At 45.0% G+C, this 22792-nt stretch overlaps 1 protein-coding gene across 1 annotated transcript; it reads right to left on the bottom strand.

The window, feature by feature from the left end:
- Positions 1 to 16166: 16166 nt before the first annotated feature.
- On the bottom strand, positions 16167 to 22493 carry LOC104362466 (lysophosphatidic acid receptor 6). Its single transcript, XM_009968776.3, has 4 exons — positions 22422 to 22493; positions 17987 to 18077; positions 17756 to 17775; positions 16167 to 17117 (listed from the first exon to the last, which is right to left on the bottom strand). The coding sequence occupies exons 1-4, from the start codon at positions 22491 to 22493 to the stop codon at positions 16167 to 16169; spliced, it is 1134 nt and encodes a 377-aa protein (XP_009967078.3).
- Between the last annotated feature and the right edge of the window lie 299 nt (positions 22494 to 22792).

A 22792-nucleotide genomic window follows, 5' to 3' on the forward strand; every position in this document is an offset into this window, starting at 1 on the left:
TTTCTTTTGAACATTCACTCTTGGTTCAGTTTTTCATTTCCTGAGGTTGTGTTCATTGCCCCTTGCTCTTAGGAGACTTGAAATAAATCAATTCTGCTTCCTAATCTTGCTTGCACTCTGGCAGAAGGTTGCTTTATTTGATTGAACAGTGGCACATATAAAAGCTTGTCAATAAAGCCTGCTTGAGGACAACTCTGTGGCAGAGATGCAGTTGAAACCCTAAGATATGGGTCACCGTGATAGCAGCTAGCATCTAATATAATTTACCTTTTAATAGCTGCATATTGTAGTAAGGCTCCGTGGTAGTTGTTTAGCTTTGCCAGGCAGTGCTCAGCAAGTCAATGTTTTGGCTTAACCAGGAGCATCCACTTCCAGGCTCTGGTGGATTTTTAAAACATTAAAAAACCTGTTAATTTAGCAGTTGAGAGGAGGGACTTCAATGTCTCTTCTAAACCATAAATGAGCTCTTTACTTGTTGCAAGTCTTTTACAGCTACATTTACAGTACACTCCCATCCCGTGAAATACAGCCTGTTGGGATTTCTGCAGCCTTGGGATGAGGAACGTTTTGGCCACGATGGACCACATAGTCTTTGCCCAAGATGCTGAAGGACCTGTTTTTTTCACCAGCACGATGAGGAGCCTGTTTTTGGTGGGGGGAATGGCTGCATCTTGATGACAGTCACGCATGCTTCTGGGCAGGTGGCAGGAGGGCTGCTCGGTCCCCCGGGAAGGGGCAGCGAAGCGTGGGCATGGGCCGTGGGCGCACTAGTCTGCCAGCCTGGTGATGCCACGAGGCCCGGGAAGCTCTGTGCTCGCAGGCAACCCCCGCAGCAGCTCTGCCGGGGGTCGGCTGCTCGCTGCCCGCATGGACGTGGGGTGCCCTGGCCCTCAGGGTGTGCTTGGGTGTCCAAAGGGCCATGCTGCGCTCGGTGGCTTGGTACGGGCAGCAGGAAGCTGCTCTCCACAAATCGCCTTTTGGTTTGGGGGATGAAGAGGGATTGTTGGGTCAGTTATGCTGTGAAGAATTAAAATCTCCATCGGGTGTTACCTGTGAAATGGCTCCCTGGTGTACATGTCTGAAAACTGAGCAGTCCCCATTTTATTACAGTTTATAGGACATTCAGTTGTCCTTACTGGGAATTGACTACAGCCCATTTAGCTCAACATGAACTGTTGTCTGATACGTTGATGCCGAGCTAATGAAAGCCTGTTATCACTCTTATACATACGTAAGTATGTGCCTTAGGATGTACATTTTGTTTCCGAGCATTTTGCTGCTGCTGAATTCCAGTGAGGACATCATAAAAGTAAGTACTGTGGATGCTGTCACAGCTTCCCAGAAAAAAAAGGGTGTGTTTGGGCAGCTATATAATCTAACAAAAATAGCTTCCCAAGTTAGTATCTCAGGTAAATGCTCATTTCTTGTCCTTTTGGTAAGTACAGCTCTTGATGAGAGCATTCATGTCCCAGTGAAATCAATGAGGTGCTGCAGCTCCATTGGAGGGAGAACAGAAAGAGGACTTTGCGGGGAGAGAGTCGCTCGCAAATACAGGTTGAGCTTTAGTGAATATTTTCAGCCGAAAAAAAATATAGCATAAAAAGGTGAGTGGAAATAACTTCCTGATGTGAAGCTGAAGCATTTTTTTTAATATATTAGTAACTGAGTTACTGGTTCTTGCTTTGAATCAATTTTTATCTAAAAACGCTGAATTAAAATGGTCAAGTAACATGGGAATAAAAGAAACTGTTCATTTTGTGTTAAAGATTTATGTTGACCAAAATGTCAACAAAATATGACCTTTTTTGTGTGCTGGAGAAACTTGAGATACAGAACTTAATTTTGGTTTGATCTGAATCTTTTTTTTTTTTCTTTAAAAATTTGCTTCATACCCCAACAGGAAAAGTCCCTTATTTTCTATCCAGTATCCAGCCTTATTTGCCAGCAGAGCCCAATGAGACTTAACAGGAAACTGGAACTTGAAGTGACATTTGGATCATCCAACTTGTCATACTGAAATTGGGAGCCTTTGCTTCCTAGAGAGTAAGGACATCTCTAGAGGAAGATTTTGAGTGCTCAGTTTAGGAGGTTCTGCATACCTTAGTCTCCAAAGTTAGACAATGTGAATACACTCACGTGTCAGATATTTTTAATGACTAGTATTTTTTAAAACAAGACTGCCTTTAGGACAGGGTGATACTGCCTGTTGCTTTTCCTGACTGCTGTGTACATGACCCCCTGTACATTGGATACGTCTGCTTCTCTCTATGAGGACTAGATTTGCTTACTGTGAAATGCAGCTGGCTCTAACCTGCTGTGTCTGCAGGTAAGGAGGTAAGTGCTGAGCAGAAATACCAGTTGGGTGTCCCTGCGTGCTGGCTTGTGGCTGCTGCTTTCAGCCTCTGTTGTGTTCATTTAGGTTGGAGCCGCCTCCATAGCAGCTTCAGCTGATCACAAAGTGACCTTCCCCATCCCCACAGTCTCCTTTCATATCGTCCCTTTTCCACGGGTTCCTCACAGCTCCCAGGTGGGTCTCATGGCGCAGAGCTCCCCCAGCAAGGTGGCACGTGCCCCATCGCAGGGGATGGTCCTCAGGAGGCATCTCCTTACAAAACGCCTGCAGACGAGAGCGGTGCAGCACAGCCCAGAGCCTCAGCCCCTGCCCTCCGCCCATCCATCCATCACTGGGCTGGGACTAAAGGCCTGCTGGAGGCAAGGGGAGGATACTGCAGAGATGACACAACAAGCAAGGCAGCATTGCAACTGGGACTGATGATAGAGGCTTAGACACGTCTTCTGTAGGCAGGTCACGTCAGAGGACAGGCTGGAGCTGCGTGCGTTCGGCAAGCAGGACTGCTTGACAATTACCGGGGCTTTAACTCCTTCACTCTTGCTAAAATCATAAAAGAAATGGGTGGGTTAAAGAGTCAAGAGTCAGCTGTTTCCTTAAATTTGCTGAGAATATTTGCTCTGGGAATGTTATTATTCATAGTGAATGTGGAAGGTGTTTGTGCCAGCTCTAATTAACTGTTCTCACTAGCACAAAGATGTTCTCCAGTGGAAGCCAGTATGTTATTCTATTCATTTGGATTAATTCATGTGAAAAGGCCAAGTGTGTAATTTCATACTTGAGTTTTTAGATCTGTATTTGAATTTAATTGAAATCATGTTATGCAACAATTGAAATATTCTTGTATTCTGACCAGGAAAAGAAGTTTCAAAAAAGATGATGAGTTAACGTTGCTGAAAGCATCTCAAAATTTGTCACCTTTCAAAGAGATTTCTCTAGGATGCTATTCTGTTCCCCCATTTGTTATTTATGGAGCAACTTGTTCTCAGTAAAGTAACAGTAAAGACACTGGATCAGGCCCTAACTCATTTCTCACTCTCTTCAGTTGGTGATTTTGTGCTTGCCACTGCTAGAACAACAGTTAGACCTCATCAGCTGCTCTCCAGAAATAGTTGCATGTTAAAACGTAAAGCAGCAGCTATAAGCTTACTTGCTTTGGCACTGTGGGTACATGGGATTGCCTTCTGAAAACGCCCTTATGTCAGCAGTGTTGTCAGAGCGTTGCCCTCTGCAAAGTGTGCAGAGTTTTTGGGGGTGCAGCCCACCACCGGCCCCCAGGTACCTTCTCCTGCAGTGTGGCTGGGGCCAACAGTACCAAGGAGGCCTGAGAAGCTCCTGTGGGTGAGTGGGCAGTCACTTAGCAATGCACATCATTAAGAAATTTGGCAAGCTGGATTTGCAAAATGAAAGAAAATTGCAGCTCAGTGTGTGTGAATATATAGCAGCCTTTGTGGTAATTATACCAGCAGCACCATGTTAATGGTCTCTGTGAAGGAGTATTGGAAAATACAGACCAATAGAGTTACCCTCTAGAGAAAGGTTTGGACCTGACACAGCTGTGGCTTTGGGTTTGAGTACTGAAAGTAGCAACTTCAGGCAGCATTTTGTATGACTTTGCTGAGATCAGTTTGGTCTCCACATGGACTGATCATTTTGTAGGCTGAGTATTTGGGAACAGTCTACTAGACTGATGTGGTGTTGTTACACAAGCTAATAAACACTGGAGGTCACTACAAAAATGTCCAAAAAAAAAAAAAAATCTCCCAGGATGGAGCAAACCATGCACAAGACACCTAGATCTACAGGCTGGCTTTAAAATTAGCTGTGACTGCCCAGTTGCCTGCAGCCCCAGCTCCTAGTGAGGGAAGCAGGGGAGGCTGTGTGGGTTGGCAGCCCCATGTACTGGCCTGATCATGTCGCAGGTTGTGCAGCTGATTGCTTTTGGTTTTGCAATTTGATTTTAGCAAGATCTCAGAGTGAGTTAGGGCTGTCAGACTAGCTGTGGGAGAGGGGAGTAGGGGGCTCAGTGTGTGGGCCTGGATGCTGGCACCAAACTTCATAAAGTGCTCCCCATCCTTGAAGAATGCTCCCTGCATTATAAGGAACTTTTAATACATGTTTCATATACCCCTTTGGATGTGGCACGGTATGCATGCAGCTTGCCAGCAGGCTAACGTCCCTTTGTAGGGCACGTACCGCAAAGGGCTCGCAGCACGCTGCTTTTGAGCTGCCTGCTGGGGTCTGAGGTGCTAACACAGCCTCCTCCTTAAAAACTAACAGCACACCCAGTTATTGAGCAATGCTGGAAAAATCCCACGGCACCACACGCAGCACCTGTTTGTGCACAGGTCCCCGCAGTGTAAATGAGGCAGATCTGGAGCAGGAGGATTCAGGTTCACCTGCTCCTCCCTCAGGCAATGAATGTGTCTGGGAACAGCAAACGGGTGATTTCCCACTCCACCACTGGCAGTAACTCTGTTTAAATATGTTGTGTTTCCCTTTGTGGGGCAAGGTCATTGCTAAACTATCCCCTAAGTCAGGGGAATGGGTCAGGGCAAATGCAGCTAGCCCCTGGGACCTGCTTGGATGGTTGTGGTGAAATGACAACCGTTTTGGGACAGACTGTTGAGTTTGCCTCTCTCACACCGGATGATGACCTGTTGGGGACAAGAGCTGAGCTCCTCCAAAGCCCCTGTGCCTTGGCTGGCTGTGCGCTCCCTCCCTGGCCTGCCAGCCACAGAGACAGCCCTTAAGGAGGTCTTTCTCTTTACCAGATGCTTAGTTATATTTCAGGGACAGCTGCGCTTTCAAGGGGACACAGCTGTCAGTCTCGCTTCTGCTTGAGCCCAGGACCTGAGAAGGAAATGAGGGCCAATTAAGTGTATTCTGTCTTCTGCCCTATTTTAATCACTTTTCTCGGTTCAGTTGAAGACACCCTGATTCTCCTGCACTGCCAGGAGGGGCTCCTCTTCTGGAAGCAGCAGGATGGGTTGTGAGCAGTGGGAAGAAAAAGTAACTGCCTGATAAAGTTGTTTTGAGAAGCATTTTATGGTATTTGGAAAGAAAGACGACCTTTAAAAACTGGTGCTCATCCACTTCTCCAAGGAACATGAGTGTTACAAAAGTGTGAATCGTTGAAACGTAGCTTGGGCCCCTCTGAAACATGAGGTGGGTTTGCAATAATCTTTTAGACAGTCTCTCTCAGCTTTCTAACAGCTTTTAAAAAAGATTCAATTAATATGTTATGGATATAAATGCTTTCTCTTTCTCCCCACTCCAGTATCTTAGTGTTAGGCCTTGAAATGCATGAGCAAACAACAAAGTCAGACCTAGTTGCTTATATAACAGCAATTACCAAATATCGAATTAGCTGGTTGAAATGTTAAGCAGGGAGAGGAAGGCATGTCAATTCTGTAATGAGGTTTGCAAAGGAAATGCACTTTGCTTTCATTCAGTGCTTTTGATGAAGTTGTTTAATTGCACTAAAAGGTAAATATTTGGTATTAATCTCCTTGACAATCTGATTTCATCCAGCATAGCTGTTTCTGAAATGCTGCTGTCTCTCTGCCAGAGCAGTGCTTTGTGCTTGCCTGTAGGAACTTGGTGAGTCTTTACATTTTCAGTTCACTTCTTTCCCCAGATTTTTTATTAACAGCAAGTGCTCAACTATTTTTCAGTTAGGACTGTTGGAAGGGCAGCTCCGTGTGGGGCTATTTGCAGAAGCTGTAAAGCTGATTAATGTCTTCTAATATTTGCACCTCTTGGCACATTCAGTTCGCTTGCTGTGAAACCTGTGGGCAGTGTAACCTTAAGCCCCCTGCGGTTGTAACGGGGCAGCGTGGCTGCTGCTTGTGTCCCCTGGTTTGCCCAAAAAGTGAATTTTTCGAGCAAACCGGCTCACTGTGTCTGACACCCGCCTCTGAGGGTTCGGCAGCCACTGCCATCACGGCTCCGGTCCCAGGCAGCAAGTGAGGCTGAGGGCTGCTCAGTGCCTGTGCCACAGTGTATGGGGCTACTTGCATAAATTAGCATGTCATTAGCGCATCAAACATCCCCCATGATTCCACAGGTTTCCTGGCTGTGCTGGCCGGGAATCACCTCAGCTGCCTGCGGGACGGGCTGGGGCAGCGGCTCATGGCGGCGGTGCTGAGGGAAGGCAGGAGCTGCTGGCTCGGGCCTGCATGCCCTGAGCCTCCATTCTCCTCACACGGTTTTATATTCGCTTGTGTTAATGTCCTGATGCTCACCCAAACATGAAGTAAGTGGGGGAAGCTTAAACAAATAGTTTAATGTTGAAAACCACATTGTTTCCTCACAGAAACGTGGCCCCTCGGGCAGCATTTTGTCACCGGAGCTGTGAGCATTTCTGTGCAAAATCTTCCCTGGGTACAGGAAGCTTTTAAGAGTAATACTGCTTTTCTGTCTGAAACTGGTTTTGAATTGGGCAAATTATTTGAGGAGAAAGAAGTTTAATCCTTTGCTGTCTGTATTTGAAAGAAACCCTAGAGGCACAGTCTACCCGCAGCTGGGCTTGCACTCCTGGTCCCTTGGTCTCTTGTCAGGGGCCATTGCAGAAACAGGATTCCCACGTCATCTTGTGGAGACAGAATCCCATATGTCATGGTCTATTTATGAAAGTATTTGAGGGTGGTTGGAGTTGTTTTTTTTTTTGTTTGTTAAACAAAGCAAACCAGCTGTGGTGGAGGGCAGCAGGAGGAGAAAGGCCTGGCGCTGCAGCCTGCTCTCAGAGGATGTGCAGCACCATGAGGGGCAGCATTTCTTTGTCATTTGTCATTGCTTTGTCATTTAAAAAAAATGTGGTAGAAGAAGCAGCTGGCTTGGTCAGAGTCGAACATTGGGTGGCAGTGAGCGCTTTCCAATGTGGGTGTTGACTGTGACTTGCTCTTGCTGTGTTCTGATGTCAGTGGTGTAGTTATCAAGAAAAAAAGAAAAAAAAAAAAAAAGAAAAAAGCTGTCTTATGTCACCAGGGCTTAACATGGAAAAAATTTCAAAGCTGTTGTGGCTTGAGCTCAGAGGGCAAATGAGCACTACACAGTTGCTCACTCCCCCTTTTCCCTCCCAGTGCTGGGAAGAAGAAAATAAAGCGAGAGGCTCAGGAATTGACATAAGGACAGGAAGGGGTGACTCATCCATTACAGTCATGGACAAAAGACATAGTTATTAGGAGGAGAAAAAAAAGCCCATAAATTTAATTTGGACACTAACAACACTTAACAGGCAGATTAGGATAGTGAGAAGCATTGCCACATCTTAAAAACACCTTCCCCTCATCCCTCCCTTCTTCACAGGCTCAGTTTTGCTCCAAATTTCTCTACCTCCACCCCCTCAGTGATTCAGAGGGCAGGGAATGTGGGGTGTGGTACGTCCTGTTGTTTCTTTCTCCTCAGGGTGGGGGGAATCCCTTGCATTCTTCCCCCGCTCCATGTAGCTCCCCTCTCACTGGATACAGTCCTCCATGAACCTTCTCCAGCATGAGTCCTTCTGCAGCTCCCCCTGAGCCGCTCCAGTGTGGGTCACCTCTGTGTGTTACAGTCCTTCCAGCACTGAACTACAACAGCAAGAGCTGCTTCTTCCCACAGAGTCCCTGCCTCCTTCAGGCGCAGCTGCCTATCCTGGTGTGGGCTCCTCCATAGGCCTCAGGCTGCAGCTGCTCCACCAGTGACCTCCATGGGTGGCAGAGGGGTGGCCCTGCCATCTCACCACGGGATACAGGGGGGCTCCTTGTACCGGTGCATCTCCTCCCCTTTCCTCCTTCCTCCCACTGACCTGGGTGTTCACATAGGTGTCCTCCTCACAACTCCAACTCCTCCTCCCAGGTCCCTTCTTAAATCTCACAGACGCGCAGCCACCGTCGCTAATTGGCTCAGCCCCAGCCAGAGGTGGGTCTGACTTGGAGCCAGGGGAGCTTCGAGAAGCTTTTCACAGGGGCCATCTCAGTAACCCCCTTCCCCACTACCAAAAACCTTACCACACAAACCCAGCACAGTCGTTGAGAGAAATACATGCAAAATACGTGATTTATTCAAAGACCTGTCACTGTATATACCCTTTCTTGGCATTTTTCCTCTGTGGCAGTTTAAGGCTGGAGTCTTCCCCATGGATGTAGCAGTGCTTTGCACAAGGCCTTAAATGCTCTCTACCTTCTGCTGCAGGCATTACTGGCTGTTGCCCCACTGCTTGTTAGCAACCTGGGCCTGCCCCGAGACACTCCCTCAGCCCTCCATCATCTCTTACTGCCAGCCTTCACCAGCACTCACTCGCCTTGGGTCAAGGGTGCTGTTGCCAAGATCTTCCAAAAGGAGCTTTTCACAGCAAGCACCTGCTGAGGAGAGCTGCTGTTGTTTGCCACCACTCTTCTTTTTACTGCACTTTTCTTTCCTTCTTTTTTTTATTATTTCTTTCTTGAACATTTTTTCCTCCTTTATAAGTTTGATAACAGATGTTGAAAATTGTTCCCATCTAAGGTTGTGAATAAGAATTAAGTGACAGAAAGTTAAAGCAAATCGGACACTTGCTTTTGTTTGCATCTACCAACTCCCATCTAGGGATGCAAAAGCTCTAAAATTTTGTTTAGAATTTAAAGCGCAGCTGATGCCTCTTGAAAAACCTTCAGCCCAGAAGGATTCTGTTGCTTTGTTTCTGACTTTTCTTTATTTCTCCTCCATTGTTCTTCCTAGCAAATGTGATTTGCATGAAAACAGGACCTTTTGTTTCTCAAGAGCTGAGCCATCCCTATTACTTATTCCTCATTTGGACATTGACAATTGGAGTGTGAGTCTGTCCAGGGAGTGCAATTAAATCAGATCCTCCAGACTCTCATCTTCTGGGTTACTGGGCTCATTTCCACAGCAGCTGATTGGGATATAGAAAAGGATTTCTAACTTCAGGTGGATTAAGTATGCAGCAGAAGTTGAGCGAATGTGGTAATTATGGAGAGTGGGGTGCAGTGATACAGAAAATTCAAGTTACATCGGTGAACTACTTTTCTGACAGGGATATTTCCCCAGAGTCCTCTAAGGGGCAAATGTAGCTATTAAAGAACTGAAATTTGTATGTGCTTTTCCCAGCCATGTTTGGAACCCCACTTCTTCCCTGGAGGCTGTGAATCCCAGAGCCAAAGGTGCCCGATCTGCTGTCCCTTTGCTCCAGTGGGCCACATGCAACATGGCTCTGCTCCACAACGGGTTTCTCATCTGCCATGGGCTTATGGTGCCGCTTCTTCATCTCGTTGGGTATGGGTAACTTGTCTAATGGTACTCTGTGCTGTCTTCATTAATACTCACAATGTCACAAGACTTTTCTAGGTGTCCTCAAACTGACTAGCAAAAGGCTTCCTTCCTCTCAGCTCCCTGACAGGATGACCTTCAAGCTTTGCTGCTTTGACATTTTGTATTTATCCAAGAAAATAATAATTTGTACCCTGAACAGTTTTGTCAGAGCTTTGGTAAGCGAGATTGTGATCTATGTGGTTCTGTTTACATCTGTGTTTAAAGCATATGTAAACCTGAGTTGGAAGCTGGATTGTAAACCTGATGCGATTAGGTAGAAAGTTGAAAATAGGACTCTTGGAGGTATGCAGTGGAGTTCTGGAAAAACAAACTCTTCAACTGATGCAAACAAAATAGTTTTCAGTATGAGAGCCTGGCTGCTGTGTTGTGCAGGTTAGACAGCCTGATAGACTAAATGCTAGAATGAGTAAATTTACCCACAGGATCAGATTTTTGATTGCCAAAAACTGGGAGAGAGATTTGGGAGGTCTTTTAAAGATGTTTTGTGATAGGTATATGTGGGCATTCCAAGGCAAGTGACACAGGCTAATTTGAGAGAGCAATAACCCATAATGGCATGAAGTATAATAACAGTATGAATGGTGTGGTTATGTTCAGAGACAAAATCTAGGATGAGATTCAGTGATACTGCTTGATTTCTGCACCATTATTGCAAAACAGGGGACATGTTATTCTTGCCTCTGTATTTTGTGTTGCAAAGGCAGGGAGCATTAAAGGTCTCACTATTGCTACTGAGCACAGGTTTAAGTTTTGTCTTGCCATTATAGCATGGAGCTGGTTATAAATGCAAATATGTCCATCCCATTGCTTTACCTCCTCCCTTTCCTGGTTGCCTAACTGTGGTTTTTTTCTGAGGAATCGTAAGGCAAGGTGTGTCAGGCTGTGGGTTTGAATGAAGTGTGATCTTGGCTCCTTTCGTATGATTTTTGCAGTGAGACAGGTAGAGGTGAGAAGGGCCTGGAACAGTCCATCCCCATTCAATTCAGCATTGAAGGCTGGGTGGGATACCCCAGGGCATCTCAAATGGGAGCAAACACCCCTTGTTGCAGAGCAGAGTCCTGCCCCAAGGTCCCAGCAGGTCTCCATGCAGCTGCAGGCAGGAGTGGCAGCAAGAGCCTGAGCTCAGAGTGAGGTGAAGAGCATTTTATAGCTCAGGCTTTCTTCTACCTTCTCACTACTCACATAAAATGGTCTCTATAAACATACTTATTATTAATACCAAGTTATTTTACTCTGCATGAGGGAAACAAATCTGTCTGCGGGGTTTTTACAACCATGCCAACCTTCTTCTGTCAAAAGTCCCATTCCTTTATTTCTGCTCCCTTCCAGCTCCGGCATTTTCAAGCCACTGCACTTCCTATTAGCATGAATTAAGTCAGACTAGTCTCTGCTCTCTGCAACTTCTCATGCTTTCCTAAGCTTCTCTTTAAACTGAGTAAAGCCATTTCAAACAGTGTCCTTCATTGTCTTGGATACTATGTCTGGCCAAGCGGGACCAGGTTAGATGCTGGTCTCTAGGAGGTGGCTTTACTTGTAGTCACAAAGTTAATACTTAACAGGGAATGAGCGGGATTGTGTTGGTGTACTCTGAAGTGTAATCTAAACTGGATTTCCTGGGTTTGTAATGCTTTGTTCTGGATTAACAATTGCCTGGCAGTGTTTATAACGCTAAACTGCTGATACTTGCTCTCAAATATAATCCCAGTTTAATGCCTTTTTTGTCTTGGAATAGGGAGAAGGATTAATAGGAATCTAGCATACAGCAGACATGAGGTTTTACATCCTTTGATGTCTGCAAATGGCACTGATTCAGCTTTTCTTCCTGGGAAACATTTCTGATTCTTCACAGATTTTTGGTTGTATCAGTATCCTGCAGCAACTTTTTTTATCACATTAAACAATGTGGTAAATGTCATTCTTATAGAGTGACAGTGTATAAAAATCAGAGTAAGAAGAATAAATGAGATAAAATGAAGGAGGTTGTAGGTGTCCTTTACCTTTCACAGTAGCTAAAGACACCGATTCACTAGAGTTTGTTGCTATGGTAAAAGTTTCTCAGTGAGAAAACCTGATAGAGGGGAAAGTCTCAGCTTTTCTAGAGAATTCAGTGCCTCCAAAAAGCTGAAGACAGAGACATGGAAAAGGGAAGGAAGGATGAAGACAGGGCTGAGTAAGGCAGGCTGCAGCACTTGATTGAACTGTAGCTTTGCACTGGCCAGTTGCAAATCTAGGAGCAAACTGCACAGGTCGAGTTCGAGACTCAGAGTATCCTCCCACCGAAACTGGACACGTCCGGGACTCCGCTTCTCTGTCACACCAAGGTCAACAATGGGAATACTCCGTCACTTGATTGTGTCACAGGACATTTTTACTTCTTTATGAGACTTCTGTCTCATACTACCAGTAAATGCAGAAGATGAAAAGAGCACACAAACAGGTTTGCTGTGTGGAGAAATAACTGAAGTGAGCTGGGGTGCTATTTCTGCATGTGCCTATTTGTAGTACTCCATTTTACAGCAAAATTAACTATTTCACACTTCTTGCCTGTGTGAGTTTTCTCAGAGGGCTTCTCTCTAGCATTGAGAGTGCTACAAATTCTTTAGCTCATGATGCCGTCTTTCAGCAGAGAAAACAAAGGACAATTTTAGCCCTCTCTAGTGCCACTAGAAATGCTAAAAACACTTTGAGAGGAGCGTATGCATATGAAAGTGTCTATAAAATCCTACACATTTCTCTCAAGACTTACTTTTCTGAGGTTTGTCTCATTATCACTGACCACAGATGTGGTCTTGCTCATAGTAAATATTTTGTTGCATTCATTGTATCTGGACATCTTTCATAAAACATAAGACAGTAGTGAAATCTGTAGGAGATACTGCATGCCTGGTACCTGCACTGTTTCCTTCTTTTTGGGTAATGAATGCTTTGTTGGGATTTCCGTGGTTGTATGCAAATATCATCAGTGATGTTTTCTTACAAGCCTTTTTCCTTCCCTATCCAAACAGATGCTTCCCGAGTCTGAAACACAAGATAATAGCTGTAGTAGAAGAGAAGAAATTTGGAAAGCCAAGGACAGATGTGCAGTTTAGTGGATACGGAAGCCTGAGCTTCACTGCCTTCCCAGGTGAGTGAGTCTGCAGGAAATAGGACATTTGGCTTGTTTAAGTGTGAAATAACAAAGCTGCTGAAACACATGCCCAGTCTTTTAGTGAAATCTCCAAATAAGTGAGTAGGAATAGGGAGGTTACTTATGTGAATACAATACATGCATGAATGTCTGCAAGACAGGTCTCTTGGCAACAAATCTGGCAGCGTCAGGGTGCCTTTTGTGAAACACCTCTCAGATGAAATGGGCTGGTTGGCCCAAAGGGTGAAATTACCTGGCAGAGCTGCTTCACCACCTCCCATGACCCACTATGCTTTCAGTGCTGGTTTAAACACTTTCCCTTTCACTATCCAAATGCAAAAACAAGTGCAAGTGGGAAAAGTGCTCCATAACAGCTCTCTAGCCCCCATTCTCATTCTTTTAGAATAAACTGATGATTTTTCGCTAAGAACTGTATGTGTTAGGAATGAGTCTTCTGTTCTTAGGGGTGAATAATTTAAAAAAAAATCCTGGGTTTTGCTTTCTTTTCTTCATGAGATGAATCATTGCCTGTATTCTGGAAAACCTGTGATGGCTTTAGATTGCATATTTTCAGATATTTTTTTTTTCCTTTTAATTCTTAGTACACTATGTCTTTAATATTCTCTTGGTGCAAACAGAAATCTCTCTACTCTCACTAGATACCCAGTGTCATGATTTGGATATAAATGGAAAAGCTTGTTACAGCTACCCACCTGAGCAAAGACAATGGATCAGACCACACTGATTTGACCTGCAAAGTGAATGTTCAGAAATCTAGAATGAAAGTTGTTACTCTGCCCTGATAATCAGTGTTCTCTTAGAGCTGGCAGAAACAAGGAACCATATGTAGAGGCAGGGAGCTCAGATGGTGGTTGGCTGCACCCTGTCCTTGGGGAGATAGTAGCTTTTCCACACCTTAGCCTGCCTGTTTCTAGGAAAAAAATCAATGGCCAGAAATGATGGAGTAACCTTGGGGAGAGGCTTGGGAGAAGAAGAAATGCCTCAAGTGCTTTTAACTCATCCTTCATGGAGTTTTAACTATGCTTAATTTGGTCAACTTCCCTGCCTCTTCTAAGCAGTGTGTTATTGCTGAGGGAGGTAGCCAAGCCAAAAATTCCTAGATTTTCTGTCAACCAGTACTCAAAATGAAATTACAGTGCAAGTTACTTTATGATCTGTGGGATCAAGGACAGCACGATAACAAACAAATAAGAACAGGCATACTTAAAAATGGGAAAAAAAAAGCTGAGCAACAGGAAGCATAAAAGTACAGTTGAGCTTGTAGACTCAAATGTAGCAGTGTAAGCCCAAAGTCATGTCAGTAAAACTAATAGAGCTGCCTTGGCCTATAGAAATGCAACCGAGATCAGTTTCCTCATATACTTTGGCATTTTCTGCCCCTGATGTACTGACAAAATCCCAGTTCCCTTTGTTCAGGCATTATCAGTTAGAGTGGAGGCCCTCTCAGCATGGTCCATTGCTTTAAAAATAAATCTTCCACATCATCACTATTTTCTTCTATTATTTGTTAACTCTACTTCCAAAAGGAGTCGGAAATCTCGGTGGTAAAGTCTGTTGAAGTGCAGTTAGTTAAGGGATGTTATTAATAAGGAGATGATGGGAATTCAGTGTCTACTGCCAGGGAAGCTAGTCAGATATTCTGAATTTACTGAGGAAGTCAACAGAAATGGCAACTGATATGGGAGGGAATTCTTGCTGGATTATCCTGGGGGGGGGTTGTTATTTTCATGCGCTTGGATATAACCAGGACATGACTGGTGTAAATGCACAGCCCTTGTATCCTCAGAAGCATGGTTCATCACCTGAACACCAAAAGGACTCTGTAAACATCAGCACACACTTATAACTGTGTTGGGTCAGTGTTTCCCTCCTCAGCAACTGGACTTGTGTGGTACAATCTTCTACATAGATATAGCAGCTTCAGAAAAATTCACTTTTACGTACTAGAGTCTCCACATGCAAGTCACTAGCTCAGGGAAGAAATCAATACAGATTTCTTGCATTTTCCTTCTCAAAAGTGAACAAAGAAAAGACAGTTCAAAGTCTGGGATTAGCACCTCTGCCTAGAAGCTATACTGCAAGGATCTAGCTCAACATGAATATGAAAACCAATTGCTTGATTGTCATCCTCATCGCTCAGGAAAGCAGCAGCTGGCTGCCAGGGTAGCGGCAGGGGCAGCGGTGGGGGTCCCCTGGAGCAGTGAGCCGCCTCTCTCCAGGCTGGGAGCATGTTGCCATTCAGTTTATCCAGGTGCCTGTGAGCACTGATAGGAAGTAACTGACTGGCATGTTAGGCTCCTGCTGGTGGATTATTTTTTATTGCCTTGTTTGTTTGGGAAGTGGTAGTGCTCAGATTGCTCCAAGGTCTGAAAGGTTGCTTTTCCCCTGGGTTCTTATGTTGCTGGCTGATGCTTTAGGGATCAGAGCTGTTCTTATCTTATCCCCCAGTAAGGTGGGGGTTGCTTCTTCAGATTCTTGTGTTAGTCACTATGTTGGACTCAGGTTTTTTATTTCATGCTCTTGTTTGGTTTGGCTCTGTTCATGAAACTAGATTTGTAACCAAGAAGGAAGTAACAGATACATGAAAAGCCTGTGAGCAGGAGAGGACCTGGTGAGGAAGCCTGGAACTGGAATAGTCAATTCATCGAAGCTAGCCAGGGACTTGAGCTAGTGGAAATACTAGTTAAAGGGGGATGTGGTAGGCACAGGACCTGTCGCTACAACAAGCATCATACTTTGCAGTGCAAGTCAGACAGTGGAGGAATGGCATGGAGATCTTGCTAAAACCATGTTAACTTAAACCTGCTTTTGGACTTAGAGTTACAATAATTTTATTTTTTTAACTAGCATGTACAAATCTAAACCTGACAGGTGTGCATGCATATGAGCATGACCATACATAATCAGGGCAGGGGAGGCAACAGAATTTAGCCTGAAGTTTTTCACCATAAACTCTAAGTCTGTGTTTCACAGCAGCCCAAGCCTGTAGTGACTGAAGGCCTGGGGAGGTTTGCAGGTGCCATATATATGAGGATGCTGAAAGATGCTATCACATGTAAGCAAACAAATTTTTTTTCAAAGCAATGAAGAATCACATCCAAAGAGATACGCATTGCCATTTATAGGAAATAACTCAATTTAATTTTACCCATAAATGCTAACACAAAACATTATGGAAGGAAATAAAAAAAAGTTAGAAGCAATCTCCTGGGAGTGGACTTAGTTTTGGTTTTTGATTAAATATTTTCAGATCTGAATATTTAAAGTAAATTGCTTAGATAAGTAGTTCAGGATACTGCACTTTCCATGAAAGCATCTCCACACACCATCCCACGTAACTGACACACAGCTCATGAATCAAGGATTTCTTGTGGCTGTTTTTTTACTGTTTTCTAATGGGTCTTCCAAAGACTCCTTTAAAACAAAATAATAACACACTCCATCAAGACAGCAGTTCAGGTTTGCCCAGCAAAGGGTAACCTGAATGATGTCTCGTAGCACTTGCTGAAAACTGGTGTGAATTATGTTGTTCTTCACCAAAAAGTACATGAAGTATGCCACGTGGTAAGGCGTGAAACAGACCAAAAATGCCACAAGATTTGTCACCACTATCTTCTCTGCTCTGGTGGTGTGTGTTTGGGGGTTGTCTGGTTTTCTGTGCTTTCTCAAACACCTGATGGTCTGAACAGTGCAGAAGGCCATGGCTGCCATGCCGCCAAAGAAAATAATCTCCAAGGCACTGAACAGGCCTGTGTTTTCCCATGTGCTCTTGGAGAAGTTATGGAAGCAGGATGAGATGTTGTGGCCCTCTCCATGCAGTTGGAAAGTAGAGACTGTCCCGGCTGAGGTGCCCAGGCAGATGATAGCACAAACCATAGCAGCTTTCTTGGTGGATCGCAGGGTGGGAGCTGTGAAAGGGTGCTGGATAGCAATGTACCGGTCTACACAGATGCAGAGGGAGATGAGAATGCTGCCATACATGTTTACAAAGTAAAGACTCTCCAAGGTGGAACAAAACACAGACCCCAAGTTCCAGTTGTTCTGAAGGTGGTAGGAAATTATTTTAAAAGGAAGAGTAAACAGCAGCAAAGTATCCAGGAAAATAAGGGCTATCATGTAGACTGTAGATTCTGACATCTTTTTAACCTTAAAAAACAGGAACGACAGGGCCATCATATTGAACAGCAATCCGAGGGTAAACGTGGGGGTGTACATGATGAGCTGGAACAGTTCCACGCTAGCACTGATATTGCTCGTGGCATGGGTGTCATTCATATCGTCAGGTATGCTGGAAGAGAAGAAAATCACCTTTACCACAAGGAAGGATGAAGATCACATTTAAGACACGGTACAAAGACCAGTGAAGTTTCTATGTGTCCGCAGACCTGGAGATGCTTTATTGTCTCGGGCTGCTGTGTGCTGAATTGCAGCTCCCAGTAACATGGAACAGCTCAGTGCCAAGGGCTCTTGGGGCAAGGTTGTGTCTCAAGATAGAGCGAGGCTTTCTGGGGTCCAAGTGCTGTCCCATAATTTAGGCTAGGCAGAGTATAGATGTGACTGCTCCATCCCTTTGGAGTGATGCGATCTCTTTGCAGAGCCAGGGTAGCAGCCCCTGATTTTAGGATTATTTGGATTGTGGGTATGGAGACAATTAGTTGGATCAGGTTTCTTGAATCAAGCTATCATAAGAAACTTTGGGGACCCAAGAGCACAAGGGTCCCCCATGTTTATTAATGTGAAAAATCCCAAACAGTTATTGCCATCCTGCACCCTCTCCCACCACCACCAGGCAAAGAGGGGCTGTGGTTACCTCTGGCCCTTCTGACAAGCTTGCTAAAAGCAGCAGGCAGGAATTTTCAAACAGTCTATTTCTCTCAGAGTTTAAGTCTTCAGAAGAAAAATGAGATTTAAGAACCCAAGCTTTTGTCTAAATCAGCCAGACTTACCACAGCGGATAAATTTGTATCTGCAGAGACAGGGGTTGCAGAAAACATGCAGCTGGTTTCCTCTTCACAAAGAGGGGACTAAAAATGTCAAGTAGTCACCCTCTGAGCAGGGGTCATGAAGTAATTCTCTTCTTTAGAGGAAGAGTGCTGGTTTGATCCTGCCCTCAAACTCTCCTGATAAGGACCGGGGAGGCTTTCATTGGTTTCTGCAATGCTGGCCTCAGCTGGAACCACAAATGCAAATGCACAGGAATACCTGGTCCTTTCTTCCAGCCAGTTCTGTCACAGAAGATGTAACCTGTAAATAAAGCCTTTCAGAGACCTATCAGCACCCAGAAATTACTTTTGTCTGCTGTTCTCTAATTGTTATTACTTCGACCGAGTGCCTTTCCTACGCTAGTTACTGATCTTGCTGCTGTTTCATTTCACATTTGTCAACCAGCTGTCAACTGTGCAGTAAAAGTTCCTATTCTGCAGATCAAGTCATTCCCCTAGTGTTTCAGAGGTAAGCTCTCCCACACTGTGGTTTGAGAGAGACTAGAATCTCTTTGAGAGAGATTAGAATCATCAAAGAGGAAATTTATTTTTTACTTAAAAACTAGCAATTATTTTTAGGAAGGCAGAGCAGGTTGGCTGTTTGCTCCTTATGGACACACTGCTGCCAAATAAATGATTCAGTAAGTTACTGGTTCACATTACAGAAGCGAGAAAACCCACTCCAGAAACCCAGCCTGATGAGAGTGGGATGATGGCAGGGCTAGGGTGCAGGAGAGCAAACCTCTGGTGGGGTCAGGTGCAGGCATCCATCCACACCTTCTGTCCTGCTGTAGAAGGTACAGGTTTTATTGGGTTACCTGCAGCAGGCAGTGCTGCTGGCTGTGCACAGCATGTAACTGCCTCCTTCCTTGCAGATCACTGCTGCCTCTAAGGCATGGGGGGACATGGCTCTGTGGGGCAGCAACCCTGTCAGCAGCGCCTGCTCTGCTGGCACCTGCGAGGGACTGAAGGAAGTTTGAGGGGAAATAATAAAATTCCCTTGTCCAAATAAAAAAGGACAGGAAAGCCTGCACTTGTGAGCGCTTGGGGATCTGAGTGGCTGGAGGGCAGAAGCACTCCTTGTTATGCTGCAGATTGTTCACTGCCTGGGAGTTAAACCCTCCCGCAGCCACAGGGCTGGGGAGTTTGTTGAGAGCTGGGTTGGGTCCCTGAACCTCTGAATTCAGGTGGCCCACGGCAGATGGGGGTTACACTGATGGCCTGGGTGGAGATGCCACCCGGTACAAGAGAGTGGCCTGGGCTCAACCCGATATGCTGCTCTTCTGCTGTGTCCCCTTCACTGAGTGAAGCACTGTGAATCTAACACAAGCAGGGAAACCATTACTGAAAGCCAAAATGATGAAAAATTAATTAAGGAATTACTGAAAAGTAATAAATATTGGCAAAGTTCTTTACCTCATTGCCTCTCTAAGAGATTTAATTAGTCATTTGTTTGTTTGTTTGATGATGTGTCTAGGAAATTCTGGGTTTAGAGAAATAGAATTTCAACTTCTTACCAAGATTTTAACCTGAGAAAAATCTAGTTATGATAAAAGGGCATTTTAGACTAGAGTCTGTTGTGTATATTTATAAATAAAATAGAAAAATATTCAAAGCATAAATGTAAAGGGTAGCCCTGTTCATTCTTAATAAAAAAACAAACCAGATATGCTATAAGCAAAACAAGTTATGTAAAATCTAATTAGTTTTCAGATCTTGTAGCAAGAAGAAAGCTTTTAAGGCAAGGTTTTACTGCAGTGAAATATTCTCTCTTTCATCTTACCTTTGGACTGTCTCTAGCTCTGGTTGTTGACTTTTTCTCCTTCTCAGCTCATAGAATTCTTGAGTCTTATGTTTTCTCTTAAGGCAGTCGAGAGAGCTGCATGCAGAGTAACTGCTGGTAAGGATGTCAGAAAGCCTGAAGTGCTGCTGCTTTTTGTTTCATCATGTATTTCCATTACAACATTGGTCTCCCCACGCTGTGTCTGCATACACACACTATGTACGTAGTATGTCACATAGAGCTCACGTAAGGATGTAAATACATGGCTTTGTGGGGCTAGCGCCTCTGTGAGTCACCCATTCAAAACAGTCTCCAGTAACAGAGAAGGCCCTACAGACCTTTCTCTGATTTTTTTTTTTTTCCTACAAGACATGATTTCATTGATTGTATGTAACATCCAAGTGTAGAGTGTTACCTGTCAAAATTTACTTTAAGCTGAATCCTGAGCTATCGCTGTCATTGTTTCCCTTACTTTTCACAATACCAAAAAGGAAAAAGAGATCATTGATTTTCAGTGGTGATCTGATATGTCCACTTCAAGTTGGTATTTTTAAAAAAGACAAGAGTTACTCTTAAATCTGTTTTTATTCCTAGAAAGTAGGGAATGTACCCATGGAGAATATCAGGTGCTGATTTTGTTCAGGGGTGAAGAGGAAAAAAAGATTTTTTTTTTGCCTGCTGTATGCATGTTTGCAAACTTCTTATCAAAGGGGGAAAGAAAGGCCAGAGGGGTAGTTTTGCTTGGTCCTCTGCATAACCCTTAAATATCAAAACGGAGGATTACGTTGGCTGAATTCAAACTGTACATCTGTGAAAGAGATGGGGGGGTAGCAGACGAGAAGAAATAGTACTTGGGGTTTCCCGGTTTCCCCATAGTATTTCAGTTGAAATGACTCTCCTTAAGGAAAAAAAAAAAAAAAAAAAGAAGTGCCACTAAGGGGAAAAATGTGATAGAAGGTCTGAGTGAACAATACCTCATTGCATCCCTCAGCTAGGTTTCACTTCTGTGTATCTGGTGGTGGCCTTGTGACCATGACTGCATTTTGGATATTAACAAAAAAGCCCACACAATGCAGGAAGGCACCACTACCCTGAAGAGGCATTTGGGGCCTGAGCCAGCCTGAGTGGTGGGAACGGAGGTTGCTGTGAGCATGGGATGTAAGCCCAGATGCCAGAGTGCTCTCTGTGCTCCTGCTCTGGTCTGGGCTTTGCATATCCAGTTCTGATACTGCCACCAATGCTCAGAGCAGATGCTCTCACTTCCCAATTCAAGGTTTACCCCTCAGACACTTGGAGCTTTCTCTTCTCTCTCATTTTCTCTTTGATACTCATGTTTGCATGACACCTAAGCACTGCCTACCTCACCAGAGGCTGCCCAGAAGTGTGCTTGCTGCACAAAGTCCTATGTGGCTACACATCTGGAGAAAGATGTTTTGGAAAGGGGAGGATGAGGAAGCAGCAATGCTGGGGTTTGCACATCAGAGTCTAGCCACCATCAGTGGTAGATCTGCTTTTTTTTCCAGCAAATGTACTCATGAGTTTTTTAGAGAGGGACCTGAGGAGAAATGGCCAGGAAGGCATGCAGGGAGTGCAATTGTACTTGGGACAAGGTGTGAAGCCTCCTCTCCCTTCAAAATTGAAGGGTGAAATGCAATTATGATGAGGGCTGATGGAGAAGGGAAAAGGAAAGTGAGTGAGCAGTGTAGTAGAAAGGCTGGGATAGTCCATGGAGGACTTTGAACTGTTGATTTATAGCTTAACTTGTGATGCAGGGATGAAAGCGCTGTAGGCAGTCAAGGTAGCTTTTCTCATCACAGACCCTACTCTGTGCTGATGGGACATGACTCTTCATGAAGTCCCCAAGAACAAGAGTGCTGTCCCTTTTCTTGCACACCAGGGAGAAGAGGGTCACACCCTGCAAACCCTGCTCTGTCCTTGGCACCTCCGTGCATGTCACCAGTGCTACCAGCATGTGAAGCACCTGCTGCTTTGTGCTATTTCGGATGCTGAATGCATCATCTTGTTCCTTTTTCTTGACAAAGGAGAAGTTTCAGCTGCATTTTTTTGTTAGTATTTATAGACCTTGCCATGTCGCCGCTGCCATACAGACCTCCTCTTCAGGCCACGCATGCATCCCTGGGTGGCAACCACTGAAGCTCTGCTGATTCCTTATGCATGCCCTTGGGGCTGAACTTCTCCTGGCAGTGCCAGGCTGTGCCAGCCATCCCCAGGCACTGCGGGTCCATTGCTGTGCCCTGACACCCAGCCACACCACAGGCTGCAGTGCTGTGGTCCTGGCTCTCAGGAAAAGTGTGAGTATGGGGCTGGTGCTGCTGACATCCTTCTAGTTTAGCAGCTAAATCAGTAACCATTGCACCACATAGGGTTGTGCAGTGGAGACATAGTGATTTTGTTCTTGATATAAATCAGTCTAACCAGTGAGAAAAATATTGGCTTTGCTTGAGAGAGCATCCACTGCTGTGAGCCCTTTGCTTTCTTCCTTGATTTCCCTCAGATGCCCTTCAAGTCTTCACTTTTCAGTTTCATTCACCTCCCCTCTGTCCTCCCATGTCCCCAGGCCCCTGGGTTTTCTTTTTTTCAAAGCTCTAGCTCTGTGCTAGGGAGGAGGCTTCAGAAGCCATTCAGAGGAAACAGGAGGTTGGGCAAGAGAGGCCCCGACAGAGAAACACGTGAAGCCTTGGGATGGCTCCAGAGAAGCTTTTACTGCTAGAGTGTGCTTGGTTGGGGTTGCTGTTGGGGGGCTGAGAGCATGTCTGAGCTCCTTGGTCCTGCTATGAGGCCTTGATGCGTGGCACCCAGGAACACCAACCTCTCCCTGTGTCTCACCTGGGACAGGGGCCAGGAGGCTATTGGAGCTTGCTCCTGCCCACCATGGGCTATGTACTTGCCTTGGGCCATTGCAGCATCCCACCGGAGCTGCCTGCAGCCCCTGGGTGAGCCAGAACTGGGATGAAATGTCCTATAACCTAAATCTGGTGGATCTGCAGAGCTGTTTGTTATTGAGTTGCTCCATCTCGTGGCTACAGGGGAAACAAGAAACCCGGCTTCAGCCCTGTGATGTCCCTGTCTTTATCTGGGGTTGATCACCAGGAGGAACGGTTTATCCTATACCTCAGACAGCTTATCCCACAACCTGCCTTCACCAGCTTGAGCACTAGACTCCATGTCTTCACTGGCCTCTGTGTCTGCTGCAGCAT

This window comes from Tyto alba, unplaced genomic scaffold (genome assembly GCF_018691265.1).
Source record: "Tyto alba isolate M040663 unplaced genomic scaffold, T.alba_DEE_v4.0 Super-Scaffold_10, whole genome shotgun sequence".
NCBI lineage: Eukaryota > Metazoa > Chordata > Aves > Strigiformes > Tytonidae > Tyto > Tyto alba.

What these genes read in the sequence shown, in the direction of transcription:
- LOC104362466 (XM_009968776.3), bottom strand. Translation starts at nt 22,493, where the DNA reads ATGGCCCAAGGCAAGTACATAGCCCATGGTGGGCAGGAGCAAGCTCCA. An exon ending in CCTGTGCATTTGCATTTGTG is followed by an intron (nt 17,776 to 17,986) that starts GTTCCAGCTGAG and finishes CTGTCTCTGCAG; the next exon opens with ATACAAATTTATCCGCTGTG. An exon ending in ATACAAATTTATCCGCTGTG is followed by an intron (nt 17,118 to 17,755) that starts GTAAGTCTGGCT and finishes CTTGTGGTAAAG; the next exon opens with GTGATTTTCTTCTCTTCCAG.